The sequence below is a fragment of the Salvelinus fontinalis genome, chromosome 16 (assembly GCF_029448725.1).
Source record: "Salvelinus fontinalis isolate EN_2023a chromosome 16, ASM2944872v1, whole genome shotgun sequence".
NCBI classification, from domain to species: Eukaryota; Metazoa; Chordata; class Actinopteri; order Salmoniformes; family Salmonidae; genus Salvelinus; species Salvelinus fontinalis.
The window spans coordinates 789,048-810,490 of NC_074680.1; the positions used below are offsets into that span (position 1 = coordinate 789,048).

At 42.3% G+C, this 21,443-nt stretch overlaps 1 protein-coding gene across 1 annotated transcript in view; it reads left to right on the forward strand.

Annotated features, from left to right (window-relative positions):
* Positions 1–21,443, forward strand: part of LOC129812506 (ALK tyrosine kinase receptor-like) — a 779,676-nt gene that overhangs the window by 611,879 nt on the left and 146,354 nt on the right. Inside the window, exon 5 of the mRNA XM_055864118.1 lies at positions 3,752–3,885. Coding sequence (XP_055720093.1) covers positions 3,752–3,885 — 134 coding nt within the window. The remainder of the gene's footprint in view (positions 1–3,751; positions 3,886–21,443) is intronic.

Sequence of the window (21,443 nt, forward strand, 5' to 3'; positions counted from 1 at the left end):
TGTCAAACCCACGAGTTTTTCCCAAGGCAGCTCCATCTCATTTACACATCTTGACACCTCTTCATACAAATCATGCCCCGTAGTTGTGCCATGCATAGGACGTAAAGCCAAAAACTCCTCTGTCACGCTTAGGCTGGAGTCCACTCCGCGGATGAAAATTGACAACTGGGCAATGTCAGAAATGTCGGTGCTCTCATCCACAGCCAAGGAATATGCAATGAAATCTTTTCCCTTTTTCACAAGCTGCTCTTTTAGATTGATGGACAACTGGTCTACTCTCTCGGCAATGGTGTTTCTGCTCAGACTCACATTTAAAAAGAGTTGCCTTTTTTCTGGGCAAACTTCGTCACAAACTTTAATCATGCAGTTTTTGATGAAATCCCCCTCCGTAAATGGCCGGGCTGATTTAGCGATCTCTTCTGCCAAAATAAAACTGGCCTTGACAGCAGCCTGGCCTTGTGATTTGGCTTTTTTGAACAGAGCCTGTCGAGATTTGAGGCCTCGTTTTAATTCCTCTGCCTTTTGTAGCCTTTGTTCCATGTCCGTATTCTTGTTTTTGTCCGCGTGTTTCGTTTCATAATGTCGTCTCAGATTATACTCTTTCAGTACCGCCACACTTTCTCCACACAGAAGACACACAGGTTTTCCAGCTACCTCCGTGAACATATACTCCGACTCCCACCTTGTTTGAAACCCCCGGTTCTCAGTGTCCACCTTCCGTTTTGCCATTTTTGATGGGTATCTGAAAGTTAATTTTACTGTGATGCTGACGACTGCTGTGCCAATAAATATTGAAATGAAGCAGCCTACTGCTCGGTGCGTCACCGTTGCATTGTGGGAAATGTAGTATTGGTGCGTGTAAAAGATCTGCGGGCTGCCGGCTTGCTGCGGTCTGCGGGCCGGTTCTAATAATAAATCAAGATCATCCCAGGGGCCGTAAAAAACCTTCTCGCGGGCCGGATGTGGCCCGCGGGCCTTGACTCTGACATATGTGCGTTACAGCCTTCTAAAATGTATTTAATATATATTTTTTAAATCTACACACAATACCCCATAACGTCAAAGCAAAAACTTGTTTTATAATTTTATAATATATATTACATTTACAAAATTATTCAGACACTTTACTCAGCACTTTGTTGAAGCACCTTTGGCAGCGATTACAGCCTTGAGTCTTCTTGGGTATGACGCTACAAACTTGGCACACTGGTATTTGGGGAGTTTCTACCATTCTTCTCTGCAGATCCTCTCCAGCTCTGTCAGGTTGGAGAGATGTTCGATTGGGTTCAAGTCTGGGCTCTGGGTGGGCCACTCAAGGACATTCAGAGACTTATCCCGAAGCCAGTCCTGCGTTGTCTTTGCTGTGTGCTTATAGTCATTGTCCTGTTGGAATGTGAACCTACGTCCCAGTCTGAGGTCCTTAGTGCTCTGTAGCAGGTTTTCATCAAGGATCGCTCTGTACTTTGCTCCGTTCATCTTTCCCTCGATCCTTACTAGTCCCCCAGTCCGTGCCACTGAAAAAGATACCACTGCATGATGCTGCCACCACCTTGTTTCACCGTAGGGATGGTGCCAGGTCTACTCTAGACGTTACGCCTGACATTCAGGCCAAAGAGTTCAATCTTGGTTTCATCAGAACAGAGAATCTTGTTTCTCATGGTCAGAGTCTTTAGGTAACTTTTGGCACACTCCAAGTGGGCTGTCATGTGTATTTTACTGAGGAGTAGCTTCCGTCTCGCCATTCTACCAAAATGCCTGATCAGTGGAGTGCTGCAGAGATGGTTGTCCTTCTGGAAGGTTCTCCTATCTCCACAGAGGAGATCTCTGAGTGACCATCGGGTTCTTGGTCACCTCCCTGACCAAGGCCTTTCTCCCCAGATTTCTCAGTTTGGTTGAGCGGCTAGCTCTAGGAAGAGTCTTGGTGGTTCCAAACTTCTTCTATTTAAGAATGATGGAGACCACTGCGTTCTTGGGGACCTTCAATGCTGCAGAATGTTTTTGGTGCCTTGACACAATCCTGTCTCGGAGCTCTACGGACAATTCCTTTGACCTCATGGCTTGGTTTTTTGCGCTGACATGCACTGTCAACTGTGGGACCTATATAGACAGGTGTGTGCCTTTCCAAATCATGTCCAATCAATTGAATTTATCACAGGAAACAGGATGCACCTGAGCTCAATTTCTAGTCTCATGGCAATGGGTCTGAATACTTATGTAAATAAGGTGTTTCTGTTTTTTATTTTGAACAAATTTGCAAAAATGTCTAAAAACCGTTTTTCACTTCGTCATTATGGGGTACAGTGTGTAGATTGATAAAACAAATGTAATCAATTTTAGAATAGGGCTTTAAGTTAACAAAATTGGAAAAAGTCAAGGGGCCACATTAGGCCTGCAAGTAGGGTGGCAAAATGTCCACAAACTTCCAGACAGGATTTCTGGAATACCTGGAAAATGTACCATACTTTTGCAACCCTAACTGTAAATCACATTATGCTGGTTTGCAAAGTGATGTGTAATTCCTATTGGAATCTATCAAGCGTTAGGCTATCCAACAGTTGAAATTTGCATTCACCCGCAACCTGCATTCATAATGAGTGCCAGGGTTAAGAACAGTGGGAGGAAACTACCTAAGAGATTTAAATCTGGAACAACCATTTCAGTAACGGTTGCAAAAACGATATTTATTTTATTGTGTAGCATAACATTTAACCAATCAATTACACAATGTACAGGCAAAAACACATATATTTAAAACAATTCTAAAAAAGTCTACCTGCAGTAGAGCAAGCTGGGAAAAAAGTTCAGGTTTTATCAGATCTTACAAAAAATGTACCTGGTGTGACTTATCATTTAGTTTTGATTCAGTACCACATAAACATTTTAAGTAATAATGACTTTTAATTGACTTTCAGTACTTCTTACTAGAAGTGTTGTGGTTGTGGTTTACAGTATGTGTGCATTGTGTTTACTAAGTAGCCACAAATCCACAGCTACTGTACTTCCTCATGTTGTTTATTTTGATCCAATCGATGGCGGAGAGGCATACAGTATGTCATAAGGAAATAATACAGAAAATAGGCATGGTGATAGGGGGTTGGAAGGGGAGAGGGGGAGGGAGGAAGAGAAGGCAAGGGGAGGGAGGAGAGAGAGCGGGAGGGAGGGATTAGTCATTGGTCAGTAGCCCAAATCCAAAGTGAAATCAGCAGCAATTTGCTTAATAAAATTATGGACCACGTTGAACTACACAAAGGCAGGCGGTGGCTTGCTGGAGAGAGCATTCGCTTCAGGATCTCCGTGCACACAGGAGCTAGCATTGGTGTGTGTGGCATGCACACACCCTTTCTGACTCTCTCTCTGACACACACACACCTGCACACTCTATTTTTGCCACCTCTGGTACTGAAGTGCAAGGTGTCATCTACGCACACCACCTGTCAGCTGTTAGTAAGAGGCTTCGCCAAAAGCTTGTCCACACGTTACCCGGCAGGAGCATGCACCAACAGGCTAAGGATGAGGGGGAACCTCCCAAAATGCAAGGGGAGGAGGGGGACTCGAACACAACATGCTCCACACAAACCCAGTCTACCCCCTCTCCCCCTTCTCCTGAGACCTCCACGGAGGGGGAAACTCAGGTGGAGGAAGAGGGAACTCCTGTCCTGACTCCCTACCCCTACAGTAGGCATGGGGGGCCCTGTCGCCCGGGGTGTCTACTAGTGGCCCTGATCTTCATTCTCATCTCTTTACTCGGCAGCTGGGCAGTGGTCCACCTCACCCTGGGGTCCCGTGGAATGGCGACCTTCAGGATCCAAGCCAGCTATGACCGGCCGAACGAACAGGACGCCACCGCCACGATCAAACCGGGCTTCACCACCAACTGCACCATGGGTAAGTGAGCGTTTAAGTTAGCAATTGCTGTGTTGTGTGACTGCACGCTACTGTGTCAGCACGCTACTGTACTGTGGAGTGGGTAATAGTTGAATCTAAAGACTGACCCAATGTCAGACATTTTGGTTCTACTAATGGTTCCTAATCGTGAAGGTTAGGATTTGGAGTTGTGCAATCTGACCCTAGATCTGTGGTTATGGGCAGTGTCTACCTCAAGTGTGTGCTGTATATCCACATCTAAACTAAATATACAAAAGTATGTGGACACCCCTTCAAGTTTTAGTTGATTCGGCTATTTCAGCTGTTTCTGGAAGGTGTATAAAATCTAGGACACAGCCATGCAATCTCCATAGACAAACATTGACAGTAGAATAGCCTTATTGAAGAGCTCAGTTACTTTCAACGTGGCACCATCATAGGATGCCACCTTTCCACCAAGTCAGTACGTCAAAATTCTGCCCTGCTAGAGCTGGCCTGGTCAGCTGTATGTGCTGTTATTGTGAAGTGGAAATGTCTAGGAGCAACAATGGCTCAGTTGCGAAGTGGTAGGCCACACAAGCTCACAGAACGGGACCGCCGAGTGCTGTCCTCGGTTGAAACATTCACTACCGAGTTCCAAACAAGAACTGTACATAGGGAGCTTCATGAAATGGGTTTTCATGGCCGAGCAGCCACACACAAGCCTAAGTTCACCATAGCTAATGCCAAGCGTCTTCTGGAGTGATGTAAAGCTCGCTGCCATTCGACTCTGGAGCAGTGCAAATGCATTCATTGGAGTGATGAATCCCGCTTCTGGCGAATCTGGATTTGGCAGATGCCAGGAGAACGCTACCTGCCTGAATGCATAGTGCCAACTGTAAAGTTTGGGGAGAAAGAATAAAGGCCTGGGGCTGTTTTTTTGTGGTTCGGGCTAGGCCCCTTAGGTCCAGTGAAGGGAAATCTTATTGCTACAACATACATTGACATTCTGGACAATTCTGTGCTTCCCACTTTGTGTTGCAACAGTTTGGGGAAGGCCCTTTCCTGTTTCTGCATGACAATGCCCCTGTGCACAATGCTAGGTCCACACAGAAATAGTTTGTCGTGATTTGTGTGGAAGAACTTGACTGGCCTGCAAAAAGCCCTGACCTCAACCCCATCAAACACCTTAGCGATAAATTGGAACGCCGGCTTCGAGCCAGGTCTGATCACCCAACATCAATGCCCGACCTCACTAATGCTCCTGTGGATGAATGGAAGCAAGTCCCCGCAGCTTCCATTGTTGTCATGTGCCTTTTACTGAGGAGTGGCTTCCGTCTGGCCACTCTACCATAAAGGGCTGATTAGTGGAGTGTTGCAGAGATGGTTGTCCTCCTGGAAGGTTTTCCCATCTCCACAGAGGAACTCTAGAGCTCTGTTAGAATGACAATCTGGTTCTTATTCACCTCTCTGACCAAGGTCCTTCTCCCCAGATTGCTTAGTTTGGCCGGGCAGGCCAGCTCTAGGAAGAGTCTTGGTGGTTCCAAACTTCTTCCATTTAAGAATGATGGAGGCCACTGTGCTCTTGGGGACCTTCAATGCTGCAGAATTGATTTGGTACCCTTCCCCAGATCTGTGCCTTGACACAATCCTGTCTCGGAGCTCTATGTACAATTCCTTCTACCTCATGGCTTGGTTTTTGCTCTGACATGCACTGTCAACTGTAGGACCAAATATGGATAGGTATGTGCCTTTCCACATCATGTCCAATCAATTGAATTTACCAGCAGCATTCCACCCTGCATCCCACTACTGGCTTGCTTCTGAAGCTAAGCAGGGTTGGTCCTGGATGTGAGACCAGATGCTGTTGAAGGGCCAGTAGGAGGCCCCCTTTCCTCTGGTCCCAGGGCAATGATTGGAGACATTGCCCTGTGTAGGGGGCTGTCTTTTGGATGGGACGTTAAACGGGTGTCCTTGCTCTCTGTGGTCACTAAAGATCCCATGGCACTTATCGTAAGAGTAGGGGTGTTAACCCCGGTGTCCTGGCTAAATTCTCAATCTGGCCCTCATACCATCATGGTCACCTAATCATCCCCAGTTTACAATTGGCTCATTCATCCCTCCGCTCCCCTGTAACTATTCGCCGTAAATGAGAATGTGTTCTCAGTCTACTTACCTGTTAAAATAAGGGTTAAATAAATAAAAAGTTGTGGAAACATCTCATGGGTGATCAATGAAAACAGGATGCACCTGAGCTCAATTGTAAGTCTCATAGCAAAGGGTCTGAATTATTTTGTAAATAAGGTATTAAAAAAAAATATATATATATATATATATATATATATAGATTTGCGAACATTTCTAAAAACCTGTTTTCGCTTTGTTAATATGGGGTATTGTGTGCATATTGCTGAGGATTTTTATTATTTAATCCATTTTAGAATAAGGCTGTAACGTAACAAAATGTGGAAAAGGGAAGGGGTCTGAATACTTTCAGAAGGCACTGTAGCAGAAACGAGGGGACCAACTCCATTTATTAATGCCTATGATTTTAGAATGAGGTGTTCGACAAGCAGGTGTCCACATGCATTTGGTGATGTAGTGTATGCAGATAACATAGCTGATTCTCTCTAAAAGACAGCTTCTGCTGTTTCCCCTATTTAATTGTGAATACATGTCAAAAGCGTACTGAAATATCTGCCTGTGAAGGCATGTGACATCTAGTTGAATTGTTCTTTAACTGTTCTGTGGTCTTTGAATCGAGTGTCAAAGTGTTGCTCCCTGCATTCAACATCTTTTAGCTTTTTGTGCAATTGACGTTTATGTTCTGAGCACTATGCTCTCTGCTCTGTTGAACATTACAACGAGAAGAACCGAACAAGTTGCTTAAGTGTAAAACTTACGCAATATAAATGTACTCTTGAATTATTTTACGTTATATAAATGTTATAATTTATTCTTTCAAATTTGAAAAGTGAACCGGTTAGTACATTTTGTCTTTGTAATAAAACACTTACTTGAATTAGCTACTAATGTATTCGCTTCTGGGGAATACAGTGAACTTAGGAAAGAGTTGTGGCTTTCATAGCTATGTTTTGATGTCACTTCTAAGGGTGTTTGAAAAGCAGTGCAAATGTTTTTCAAACTGGAGATTTCTCCGGCTGCTGTTCTGGATGTAAACCTCATTACCATATGTTGTCGAATGAAATGCAGGGCTGGCATGCTACAGGGGATAATATCTCTCTGTGAACCTCGAGAGGTCCTTAAATTAGGTTAATCCCGTTGATTCAATTTCCTCCGAGCGCTACGAGGAATTGTAGGGACCTTTGCTTTGACGTTTCGAGGGAAGTGTATAATATTGAAGAAATGTGGTATAAAATGTGGATTTCAAAAATAGTTACGGTTGAGTTATGTCTGGTTTCCCCTTTTGGTTATTGGAACAGACAAGCCACTGTCACAGCAGCTATTGTGCATCAATAAAAGCAGAGATACACAATGTGGACAAATACTTTACGGGATGTTCGAATTGAATTGACATGCTCAATTGACCAAGCGTCACAAAATGGAAGTAGACTATTAGGGCACAGACATTAGACAAAAGTGAATTGAGTGAAAATTCCAAACTCAGTCAACTATGTTAACCACCATTCACTCAGTGGTGTAAAGTTTGGGCTCTCTGTACTTTACTATTTATAATTTTGACAACTTTTAATTGTACTCCACTACATTCTTGAAGAAAATAATGTACTTTCTACTCCATACATTTTGAATGCTGAGCAGGACAGGGAAAGGGTTTAATTCACAAACGTAAAGAGAAAATCCCTCATCCTACCTACTGCATCTGATCTGGCTAAGTCACTAAACACAAATGCTTTGTTTCTAAAATTATGTCTGAGTGTTGGAGTGTGCCCCTGGCTATCCGTAGATTTGAAAAACAAGAGAATCGGGCCTTCTGGTTTGCTTAATATAAGGAATTTAAAATAATTTACACTTGTACTTTTAATACTTAAGTTAACTCAGCCTAAAAATAAACCTCCCTTTTTCAGGACCCTGTCTTTCAAAGATATTTTGTTAAAATCCAAATAACTTTACAGATCTTCATTGTAAAGGGTTTTAACACTGTTTCCTATCCTTGTTCAATGAACCATAAACAACTAATGAACATGCACCTCTGGAACGGTCGTTAAGACACTAACAGCTTACAGACGGTAGACAATTAAGGTCAAGGTTATGAAAACTTAAGACACTAAAGAGGCCTTTCTACTGACTCTGAAAAACACCAAAAGAAAGATGCCCAGGGTCCCTGCTCATCTGCGTGAACGTGCCTTTGCCATGCTGCAAGTAGGCATGAGGACTGCAGATGTGGCCAGGGCAATAAATTGCAATGTCCGTACTGTGAGATGCGAAAGACAGCGCTACAGGGGAGACAGAACGGACAGCTGATCGTTCTCGCAGTGGTAGACCACGTGTAACATCACTTGCTCAGGATCGATACATCCGAACATCACACCTGAGCGACAGGTATAGGATGGCAACAACAACTGCCCGAGTTACACCAGGAACGCCCTCCATCAGTGCTCAGACTGTCCGCAATAGGCTGAGAGAGGCTGAACTGAGGGCGTGTAGGCCTGTTGTAAGGCAGGTCCTCACCAGACATCACCGGCAACATCGTCGCCTATGGGCACAAACCCACCGTCGCTGGACCAGACGGGACTGGCAAAAATGCTCTTCACTGACAAGTCACAGTTTTGTCTCACCAAGGTCGATTATTAGATTCGCGTTTATTATCGAAGGAATGAGCGTTACAACAAGGCCTGTACTCTGGAGCGGGATCGATTTGGAGGTGGAGGGTCCGTCATGGTCTGGGGCGCTGTGTTACAGCATCATCGGACTGAGCTTGTTGTCATTGCAGGCAATCTTAACGCTGTGCTTTACAGGGAAGACATCCTCCTCCCTCATGTGGTACCCTTCCTGCAGGCTCATCCTGACATGACCCTCCAGCATGACAATGCCACCAGCCATGCTGCTCGTTCTGTGCATGATTTCCTGCAAGACAGGAATGTCAGTGATTTACCATGGCCAGCGAAGAGCCTGGATCTCAATCCAATTGAGCACGTCTGGGACCTGTTGGATCGGAGGGTGATGGCTATGGCCATTCCCCCCAGAAATGTCCGGGAACTTGCATGTGACTTGGTGGAAGAGTAGGGTAACATCTCACAGCAAGAACTGGCAAATCTGGTGCAGTCCATGAGGAAGAGATGCACTGCAGTACTTATTGCAGCTGGTGGCCACACCAGATACTGACTGTTGCTTTTGATTTTGACCCCCCCTTTGTTCAGGGACACATTATTCCATTTCTGTTAGTCACATGTCTGTGGAACTTGTTCAGTTTAGGTCTCAGTTGTTGGATGTTGTTATGTTCATACAAATATTTACACATGTTATTAAGTTTGCTGAAAATAAACGCAGTTGACAGTGAGAGGACGTTTCTTTTTTTGCTGAGTTTATATTTTAGCAAATTCATTTACTTTTGATACTTAAGTATATTTCAAATCAAATACTTTTTTACTTAAGTAAGATTTTACTGGCTGACTTTCACTTTTACTTGAGTCATTTTATATTAAGGTATCTTTAAATTTACTCAAATATGAACATTTATTTCTTATATAAATATAAAATACAACATGTAAAGTGTTGGTCCCATGTCTCATGAGCTGAAATAAAAGATCCCAGAAATGTTCCATTAGGTTATTTCTCTCAAACTTTGTGCACAAATTTGTTTACATCCCTGTCAGTGAACATTTCTCCTTTGCCAAGATAATCACCTGATAGGTGATGCATTTCTGCACACCTAATAGGTGTGGCATTTCAAGAAGCTGATTAACCTTTACTTAACACCCATCCCAGATCCGGGAGCATCCTCATCAGTAAAAGCTGACTAGCATAGCCTAGCATAGCGCCACAAGTAAATAATAGCATATAAATATCATGAAATCACAAGTCCAATACAGCAAATGAAAGATAAACATCTTGTGAATCCACCCATCATTTCCGATTTTTAAAATGTTTTACAGAGAAAACACAATATGCATTTCTATTAGCTAACCACAATAGCCAAAGACTCAACCGCATATTTTCACCATGTTTCTACCGCATAGGTAGCTATCACAAAACCGACCAAATATAGATATAATTAGTCACTAACCAAGAAACAACTTCATCAGACGACAGTCTTATAACATGTTATACAATAAATGTATGTTTTGTTCGAAAATGTGCATATTTGAGGTATAAATCATAGTTTTACATTGCAACTACCATCAAAAATATCACCAAAGTAGCCAGAATAATTACAGAGAGCAACGTGATATACCTAAATACTCATCATAAAACATTTATGAAAAATACATGGTGTACAGCAAATGAAAGATAAACATCTTGTGAATCCAGCCAATACTTCCGATTTTTTTAAGTGTTTTACAGCGAAAACACAATATAGCATTATATTAGCTTACCACAATAGCCAAACACACAAATGCATTTATTAGCAGCAAATGGTAGCCATCGCAAAAACCAGCAAAAGATATAAAATTAATCACTAACCTTGGACTACTTCATCAGATGACAGTCTTATAACATCAGGTTATACAATACACTTATGTTTTGTTCGAAAATGTGCATATTTAGAGCTGCAAACAGTGGTTATACATTGTGAAAATGTAGCAACATTTCCCCAGAATGTCAGGAGATATTTTGGACACTCACCTAATCTGACCAAAGAACTCATCATAAACTTTACTAAAAAATACATGTTGGACAGCAAATGAAAGATACACTGGTTCTTAATGCAACCGCCGTGTTAGATTTTTTAAAATAACTTTACCATAACAAACAGCTTGCGTTATTGCGAGACAGCGCCCGCCAAAATGGCAGAGAATAGGAATAACATTTTCCACAGAAATACGAAATAACATCATAAATTGTTCTTACTTTTGTTGAGCTTCCATCAGAATCTTGTACAAGGAGTCCTAGGTCGAGAATAAATTGTTGTTTGGTTTTAGAATGTCCTTTTCTCCTGTCGAATTCGTGCCACAATGCTAGCCAATGTTGATGACGTTCACAGTTTCTCTCGACGCAAAGAACGGAAAACTCCAAAAGTCCAAATAAACGTTGAATAAACTGATAGAACTTGGTTGAAAAAAACTGCTTTACGATGATATTATCACATGCATCAAATAAAATCAAAGCCGGAGATATTAGCCGTGTATACCGAACGCTAATCATAAGACAATATGGAGGGGCTTCCCGCGCCTAGGTAGAGAAAGGAAATTCTGGACACGTCATTCCAAGAGCTCTTGTTCGACCTCAGATCAAGCTAGACACCCCATTCCACCTTCCACTGCCTGTTGACATCTAGTGGAAGGCGTATGAAGTGCATGCATATCGATAAATATTAGGCAATTGAATAGGCAGGCCCTGAAACAGAGCCTCGTTTTCAGATTTTTCACTTCCTGTCTGGAAGTTTGCTGCAAAATGAGTTCTGTTTTACTCACAGATATAATTCAAACAGTTTTAGAAACGTGAGAGTGTTTTCTATCCAATAGTAATAATAATATGCATATTGTACGATCTAGAATAGAGTACGAGGCAGTTTCATTTTGGCACGATTTTTTCCAAAGTGAAAACAGCACCCCCCTATTGACAAGAAGTTTTAAACTGCATGATCATTGCACCTTCTGCTGGGGACAATTAAAGGCCTCTCTAAAATGTGCAATTTTGTCACACAACACAATGCCACAGATGTCTCAAGTTTTGAGAGAGCGTGCAATTGGCATGTTGACTGCAGAAAGGTCCACCAGAGTTGTTGCCAGAGAATTGAATGTTAATTTAGAGAATTTGGCAGTACATCCAACTGGCCTCACAACCGCAGACGACGCGTATGGCGTTGTGTGGTTTCTGATGTCAACGTTTTGAGCAGAGTGCCCCATGGTGGCTGACAGGTGTATAAAATCGAGCAAACTGCCATGCAATCTCCATAGACAAACATTGGCATTAGAATGGCCTTACTAAAGAGCTCAGTGACTTTCAACGTGGCACCGTCATAGGATGCGACCTTTCCAACAAGTCAGTTGGTCAAATTTCTGCCCTACTAGAGCTGCCCCAATCAGCTGTAAGTGCTGTTATTGTGAAGTGGAGCAACAACGGCTCAGTCGCGGAGTGGTAGGCCACACAAGCTCACAGACAGTGACCGCCGAGTGCTGAAGTGCGCAGCACGTAAAAAATGGTCTGTTCTCCGTAGCAACACTCACTCCCGAGTTCCAAATTGCCTCTGGAAGCAACGTCAGCACAATAACTGTTCGTCTGGAGCTTCATGAAATGGGTTTCCATGGCCGAGCAGCCACACACAAGCCTAAGATCAAGTGTTGACTGGAGTTGTGTAAAGCTCGCCGCCATTGGACTCTGGAGTAGTGGAAACAATTTCTACAGAGTGATGATTCACTCTTCACCATCTGGTAGTCCGACGGACAAATTAGGGTTTGGCGGATGCCAGGAGAACAATACCTGGAGGAATATTGGTCTGGGGCTGTTTTTCATGGGTCGTGCCTTAATACCAGTGAAGGGAAATCTTAACGCTACAATACAATGACATTCTAGACGATTTTGTGGTGGCTACAATCTGGGGAAGGCACTTTCCTGTTTCAGCATGACAATGCCCCCTTACACAAAGCAAGTTCCACACAGAAATGGTTTGTCGAGATCGGTGTGGAAGAACTTGACTGGCTTGCACAGAGCCCTGACCTCAACCCCATCGAACACCTTTGGAATGAATTGGAATGCAGACTGCGAGCCAGGCCTAATCGCCCAACACCAGTGCCCAACTTCACTAATGCTCCTGTGGCTGAATGGAAGCAAGTCCCCGCAGCAATGTTCCAACATGTAGTGGATAGCTTTCCAGAAGAGTGGAGGTTGTTATAGCAGCAAAGGGGGACCAACTCCATATTAATGCCCATGATTTTGTAATGAGATGTTCACATACTTTTGGTCATGTAGTCTATGTACAAATGGATTACACATTGGAGAAGTGTCCTCCGTGCTCCGTTTCGCATACTTTGGTTTGGACTCATGCTCCGACTCTCCCGTGCTCGAATTTGCGTGCTCAGAGCCCGGTAGTATGCATTTTGAGAAACACTATGTATGATCTCGCAAACAATGTAAAGTATGTATAGATAGGTGTAATCAGATGTTTAATCCGTGGGTATCCTGCTATTGACACACTTGTTGAATAGAATTAGAAAACAACTGTAATTAATTTAGGCAGTCTAGACAGCGCAGGTGAGTGCAGGTAGGCCTAGACAGAGGACGTGTTTGTGGTTGCAGCCCTGTGCACCCCTTTATGTTAATGTATCAATTGCACCCAAATGAATTTATGCAAATACATTTTCTTCATTTGATCACATAATATAAAACAGATGCCTGAAACCATTAGAACATGAGTTCATTCTATGAAAAAAAACGGTGACATTTTACAGTAATTGTAATCTAAATTCACACCGAAATCCATTATTTGTCTATGCCAGTAAAATGTTTTATGTGCTATAACTCAAGTCAATACCTGATGGATTAAAACAATTCAAACAGTTTGGAGAATCTTTATCCATTGTCCAACTGCTGCATTTATTATAATTGTTTTTAAAACCTTTTAAAAATGTTGATTACCTTTGCAACATACATGCAAGGACTGTATCGTTGTCTGTATTACGTCCTCATTTTGCCACATCCTGCACTTTCCAGATAATGTAAAAATGCATTTGATGATCCCAACACACACATATACACACACACGTAGACACCCCCTCCACACATACAACTCATCACTAACGACTCGTTGCGTACCAGTGCCTCTCAGACCACCGACAACAGAACAGGTTGCTCTTGCTCATGCAAATCCCCAAAATTAGACAAGGCTAATTGTTCTCCTGTTGGGCAGCTCACAATGTCCCCATTCTGGGGCCAACACACACGCGCACGAGCGTGCGCCCACGCGCTGAACTCTCCCTAAACAGCACCTGGATATGTTTCAACACCCACCCACCTCTGCATGTCTCTCCAAGCTTTAATCCGTCGCGCCAGCTCTCCACAACAAGTATCGGCTGATCTACAATTGAGGTGAACGTTGTGGAGTGTACCTCTTGTCCCATGAGCACCTGTCGCTAAGCCTGGCTCGAAAAGGCTCGCTTTTTAAACTCGTATCTCTCGTGGGGTTTTTGCTTGTTTTGTTCCAGTCTCTGCTTCCCTAATGAGTTAATTAGGACTATTAATTATTGCTATTGTAAAGCTTCAGGGGGGCTAAGGCTGATTGGAGCTCAGGCTTTTAGTCGTTGTTTAACTCTCCCTGTGGTTTGCAGTATGTTTTGGTTAAGAGTTGTGCCTCTTTCTCGATGTGCAGGCCATGGTTAAAAAATATATTAGATGTACAGACTTGATATAAATTGAGATTTATCAAAAATGGGGGTGGGGGGGGTGGTGTGTATTTCAGTTTGAAGCAGTTCTTTGAATTAGCGATCGTGCTTCAGATCAAATATTTTCCCATTTGAGAGAACCCGCAAACGCTGAGATATACAGACTGTTCTGGTCGTCTCACATCTGTGCTCCTCATTTTCAGCTGTGATACATCAAAGTTACGGATTTCGCAGAGATGTTAAAAACCTCATAAATGTTACTAAATGTAATTGAAAATGTAAATATTTATCATGAGGGCACTAAACAATAACTAGTAGTGCTGCATACTCCAAGAAAGGTTCAAATCTCACCTTTCTGATAAAAATAGTTAATCACTGTAAGGAGTGCGTACTGCGGCAGAGAAGTCAGGCGCAGGAGAGCAAAGACTGTGTTACAATGGCGCAGTTTAATAATCAAAATCACCGTGAACAAAACAATAAATATATACAATGGGACAAAAACCCTTCGCACGCCATACATAACGTGCATAAGCACTTACAATAAACAATTCTGGACAAGGACATGGGGGAAACAGAGGGTTAAATACACAACATATAATTATGGAATTGGAACCAGGTGTGTGGGAAGACAAGACAAAACAAATGGAAAATGAAAGGTGGATCGGCGATGGCTAGAAGGCCGGCGACGCCCGAACAAGGAGAGGGACCGACATCGGCGGAAGTCGTGACAGTCACTTTTGAGGACACAAGCTCAAGCACACAGTACAAATATGATAAAAATATGGATTCAACAAAACTTTGTGAAAAAAGCATGAAATTACTTATATTTTTTCTAAATATAGTAAAATAAATGTATAAACTATTAACTATAAGATTGCAGCTTCCTTATAACTGTAAAATACAGTACCAGTCAAAACTTTGGACACTCCTACTCATTCAAGGGTTTTTCTACATTGTAGTCATCAAAACTATGAAACAACACATATGGAATCATGTAGTAACCAAAAAAGTGGTAAAGAAATACAAATAGATTTGAGATTCTTCCAAGTAGCCACTCTTTGCCTTAATGACAGCTTTGCACACTCTTGGCATTCTGTCAACCAGATTCATGAGGCAGTCACATTGAATGAATTTCAATTAATCTCTACGGGATTGGTCCCCCTCCACGGGATGGTTGAGCTAACGTAGGCTAATGTGATTAGCATGAGGTTATAAGTAACAAGAACATTTCCCAGGACATAAACATATATGATATGGGCAGAAAGCTTAAATTCTTGTTAACCTAACTGCACTGTCCAATGTACAGTAGCTATTAAAGTGAAAGGATACCAATATATTGTTTGAGGAGATGGCACAGTTATGAACTTGAAAATGTATTAATAAACCAATTAGGCACATTTGGGCAGTCTTGATACAACATTTTGAACAGAAATGCAATTGTTCATTGAATCAGTCTAAAACTTTGCACATACACTGCTGCCATCTTAGTGGCCAAAATCTAAATTGCACCTAACCTGGAATAGCACATTATGGCCTTTCCCGCATTTCAAAGATGATGGTACTATCTTTTACCAGAGCTAATGTGTTATATTCTCCTACATTCATTTCACATTTCCACAAACTTCAAAGTGCTTCCTTTCAATGGTATCAATAATATTGATATCCTTGCTTCAGGTCCTGAGCTACAGGCAATTAGATTTGGTTTCATTTCAGGCAAAATTTGAAAACAGGTCCGATCCTTAGGGGGTATGTCTTGTTAAAAGTTAATTTGGGGAATGTATTTCCTTCTTAATGCGTTTGATCCAATCAGTTGTGGTGTGACAAGGAAGGGGTGGTATACAGAAGATAGCCACATTTGGTAAAAGACCAAGTCCATATTATGGAAAGAACAGCTCAAATAAGCAAAGAGAAACGACAGTCCATCATTACTTTAAGACATGAAGGTCAGTCAATACGGAACATTTCTTCAAATGCAGTAGCACAAACCATCAAGCATTATGATGGACCTGGCTCTGACGAGGACCGCCACAGGAAAGGAAGACCCAGAATTACCTCTGCTGCAGCCTGGTAACTCATTAGATTTACCAGGCTCAGAAATTGTAGCCCAAATAAATGCTTCACAGAGTTGAACTAACAGACACATCTGAACATCAACTGTTCAGAGGAGACTTCATGAATCAGGCCTTCATTGTCTAATTGCCGCAAAGAAAACACTACTAAAGAACACCAATAATAAGAAGAGACTTGCTTGGGCTAAGAAACATGAGCAATGGACATTAGACCGGTGAAAATCTGTCCTTTGGTCTGATGAGTCCAAATTTGAGATTTTTGGTTCCAACCGCCGTTTCTTTGTGAGACACAGAGTAGATGAACAGATGATCTCCGCATGTGTGGTTCCCACCGTGAAGCATGAAGGAGGAGATGTGATGGTGTGGGAGTGCTTTGCTGGTGACAGTGTCTGTGATTTATTTAGAATTCAAGTCACACTTAACCAGCATGGCTATCACAGCTGGTTTGCGCTAAGTGGAACTATCATTTATTTTTCAACAGGACAATGACCCAACACACCTCCAGGCTGTGTAAGGGCTATTTGACAAAGAAGGAGAGTGATAGAGTGCTGCATCAGATGACCTGGCATCCACAATCACCCGACCTCAACCCAATTGAGATGGTTTGGGATGAGTTGGACCGCAGAGTGAAGACTGTTGGAAAAGCATTCCAGTTGAAGCTGGTTGAGAGAATGCCAAGAGTGTGCAAAGCTGTCATCAAAGGCAAAGGGTGGCTATTTGAAGAATCTCAAATATAAAATAGATTTTGAGTTGATTAACACTTTTTGTTTACTACATTATTAGATATGTGTTATTTCATAGTTTTGATGTCTTCACTATTATTCTACAATGTAGAAAATAATACAAATAAAGAAAAATCCTTGAATGAGTAGGTGTGTCAACTTTTGACTGGTTCTGTACATATTTGTACATTTCGTTTTGGAGAAAATGTGCATATTTTCTAAAGTTCTCTCTTAATCAAAACGTCTGCCCCCATCGCTGTGAACTTCTCATAGAGCTCAGGGCTTCCTGAACTCGTTAGGAACTCATCTTTCATCTCATATTAATCTTGTCGATCTATGACAAATAGAAAGTGTTTTTTGTTTAAAATCGGAATAATTTTAGATTGCAGGCCATAAACAAATCTCTGAATTTACTACAGTGACTAAACCACCCTCTCCTGCTGCATTACAATGTAGGGATTTTTGTTGATAGTCTTGTAGGATTTCTGTTGATAGTGACGTAGTGTTCTGCCAGGAGTTGAAGAGTGAATGTAATGGTAGGAGGGACATCTGAGCTTCAAGTGGTGTCAGATTTCACATCCTGCATCACACAGACAGAAGTTACATACTCCTGTGTCCGTGAGAATCAGTGCTACCGCTCAATGCAAGCCATTTCGATCTATGGTGTCCACGTACGCTACAAGACCAAAAGTATGTGGACACCCACTCGTTGAACATCTCATTCCAAATTATGGCATTAATGTGGAGTTGGTCCCCCATTTGCTGCTTCAAAAGCCTCCACTCTTCTGCGAAGGCTTTCCACTAGATGTTGGAACATTGATGCAGGGACTTGCTTCCATTCAGCCACAAGAGCACGAGTGAGGTCAGGCACTGATTTTGGGAGATTAGGCCTGGCTCGCAGACTGCGTTCCAATTCATCCCAAAAGTGTCCGATGGGGTTGAGGTCAAGACTCTGTGCAGGCCAGTCAACTTCTTCCGCACCAATCTCAACAAACCATTTCTGTATGGACCTCGTTTGTGCACAGGGGATTTGCCATGCTGAAACGGGAAAGGGCCTTCCCCGAACTGTTGCTACAAATTTGGAAGCACGGAATTGTCAAGAATTGCATCATATGCTGTAGCATTAAGAATTCCCTTCACTGGAATTAAGGGGTCTAGCCCAAACCATACAAAATAACCAGGCATTTGGCATCATATGTTGCTACGTTTTGTGTCATATGATACACCAAACTTTACAGTTGGCACTATGCATTTAGGCAGGTAGCGTTCTCCTGGCATCCACCAAACCCAGATTTGTCTGCCAGATGGTGAAGCGTGATTCATTACTCAAGAGAATGCGTTTCCACTGCTCAAGAGTCCAACGGCGGCAAGCCGACGCTCAGTATTGCGGATGGTAATCTTAGGCTTGTCAGCAGTGGAAACCCATTTCATGAAGCTCCTGATAAACAATTATTGTGCTGACGTTGCTTCCAGAGGCAGTTTGGAACCCTGGGACAGACGTGCTACGTGTGATAAATAATAGGTGATAATTATTAACATTCAAACGAAGCATCTTATTTTCATCTGATTCCTACAGATTTCCGGGCCTTAAGGTAAATCCAATCTTGATCGACTCCCCTCATAAGAAAAATATGTCTATTAGCTTGTTTCCGGGTATGTACGAGTTTGACAGTGTACAATTTGCATTCTGACATGCTCCCTCCTTTTGTGGCACCTTCCTTGCACTTGAGAACAGCGATTAATCAAGTCGTGGCGGTGTGAAAGACAAGATATTCGTCAGCTAACAGCCACGCGGGCCAAATTAATTGAGCAACGTGTCAAGTTTTTTTTCATCCTCTGCCATGCTGATTAACTCATCTGTCAAGGGGCCAACAAGTGATTCCCATTCATTACACAGAAACCAACTTGAGCGCCGGTACATCTATCTCTTACGCTCATCGTTCCCTTTAAAAAGTCGAAACGTCTTGAGCATTTTGACGGTGGCACATTTGTATTTCTCACCAGCTGCTATATTGGAAATCAGATTAGTTGGTTATTCAGGAGAATCACAGCCTTCCACACCGTTAGCATCCTCGGGTATGTCTCGCACGAAGCAAACAGGACTTTTAGCGAAAAGACTGATGGATGAGTCCATTAACAGATCGTGGCAATAACAAATGTGTTTCCGTTTTGTCTCCGTCTTTGCCGTGACGTTGACCCTGCTTGTCGATTAACAGTAGATTATCAAATGTCATTTTTTGTTAATTCTCATTTATACACTTCTAGTTTGTTTCACTCTGAAGATATTTCTATTACTTACACATTGTCACTTGTCATTTTCACAGATGGATAAGTACCTCTGTCGAGACAGCAGCAAGTCCCCTCGGGGGACTTCAACCTCTAACCTCCTATTCCCTGGCCCATTTACCTGACCCTTACACCATGCAGCTGCTGGACTCTAATGGGGCGTTACTTCAACTCTATACTCAGTGATTAGGTACTCAGTGGCGGAAGAGTGTCCCCTGGCCCATCAATCACTCCTATCCCGGGGAGCCTTGGGAGTGAAATGAGTTAGGAGACCGGTGGTGGAGTAGATAGTGTGTATATGGATGGATGGAAGGACAGGTTGTAGTGGCAGGGTAAGAGGCTGGCCACGCTGATAGGGAACGGTAGACTCATCCCAGTGCAGTGGCTGTGTGGCATTGAAGCCTATTGGGTCGTAACTGCTATGGAACAAAATATTTCTCACGTACAGAATGCGCACCATGATATGTACTCTTGTACTGTGAGATCTACCAAATTATACATAGGATAGCAACAATGAGCTGCAATAGACTGTTGCCCGCTCATTCTTAACCTGTCCTCTATCACAATACAAGCGTCTCTTTGAATTGATCAGGAATCAAGACCACCAGTTAACTAGTTGTAAACACATTATCTATTTCACTAATAAACCAAAAATAGGTGTCTATCCTCTTGGTGAGATGAAGTACAGACATAGGCTGCGTCCAAAACGGCACCCAATTCCCTAAATGGTGCACTGCTTTTGACCAGGGATCTCAATCAGCCTAGTAAATGTTAGGCCCACTGGTGAAACACTCATGAATCAATAAACGCATTGGTCTTGTAGATATATGCTCAGCCAAGTGGAGAGAATGTAGTGATCAACGGACCTGTAAAATCACAATGCATGATGAGGGTATTGGTGAATGGAAGTAGTGGGAGGGAAACGCACTAGAGCACAGAGAAACAATTCCTGTGTGTGTGTGTGTGCGCGTCTGTACTACTGCAAATGTAAGATACATATAAAGAGTTTTTATGTTGCTTTTTTGGATTGAGATACATCTTTATTTTCATGTCATCCAACAGATGTAAACGCCTGGAGTTTGCTAAACGGCATTGGCACTCGGTGCTATGGTCCGATGACATGAAAATAGAGCTCTTTAGCCACACACACTAGTAGTGGTTAATGACAAAGAAAGATGCACATGCATCTGTGGTTTGAATTGAAGATGGCAGTCCATAAAGCGCAGACAAATGATATCAAGGATCTTGAAATATTCTTTATGGAGAAATGGTCTAATATCACACCCAATGTCAAAAAAAGGTGAGATATTAATATCAGGGGTGTCAATCATTTAGATCTCTACGTTTTTGAGAAAAAATCATATTACTTGTCAAACAGAATCTGTTTCTCTAAGCAATTATATTAGTTTAAAATAATATAATTTCACAATTTTTAGCATACAATATACAGTTGAAGTCAGAAGTTTACATACACCTTAGCCAAATACATTTCATCTCAGTTTTTCACAATTCCTGACATTTAATCCTAGTAGAAATTCCCTGTCTTACGCCAGTTAGGATCACCACTTTATTTTAAGAATGTGAAATGTCAGAATAATAGTAGAGAGTGATTTATTTCAGCTTTTATTTCGTTCATCACATTCCCAGTGGGTCAGAATGTAACGGCAGCCTTCCTCCTCTTCACAAGAAGAGGGAGTGTAACAGGGATCGGACCAAGACGCAGCGTAGCTCGTGTTCAACATGTTTAATTAACAAGACGAATACTGTGAACACTTACAAATACTACAAAATAACAAACGTTGCAAAACCGATACAGTCCTTTCTGGTGCAGACAAAACACAGAGACAGGAAACAACCACCCACAATCCCCAACACAAAACAAGCCACCTATATATGATTCCCAATCAGAGACAACACAAAACATCTGCCTCTGATTGAGAACCATATTAGGCCAAACATAGAAACGGACAAACAAGACACACAACATAGAATGCCCACCCAGCTCACGTCCTGACCAACACTAAAAGAAGCAAAACACATAAGAACTATGGTCAGAACGTGAC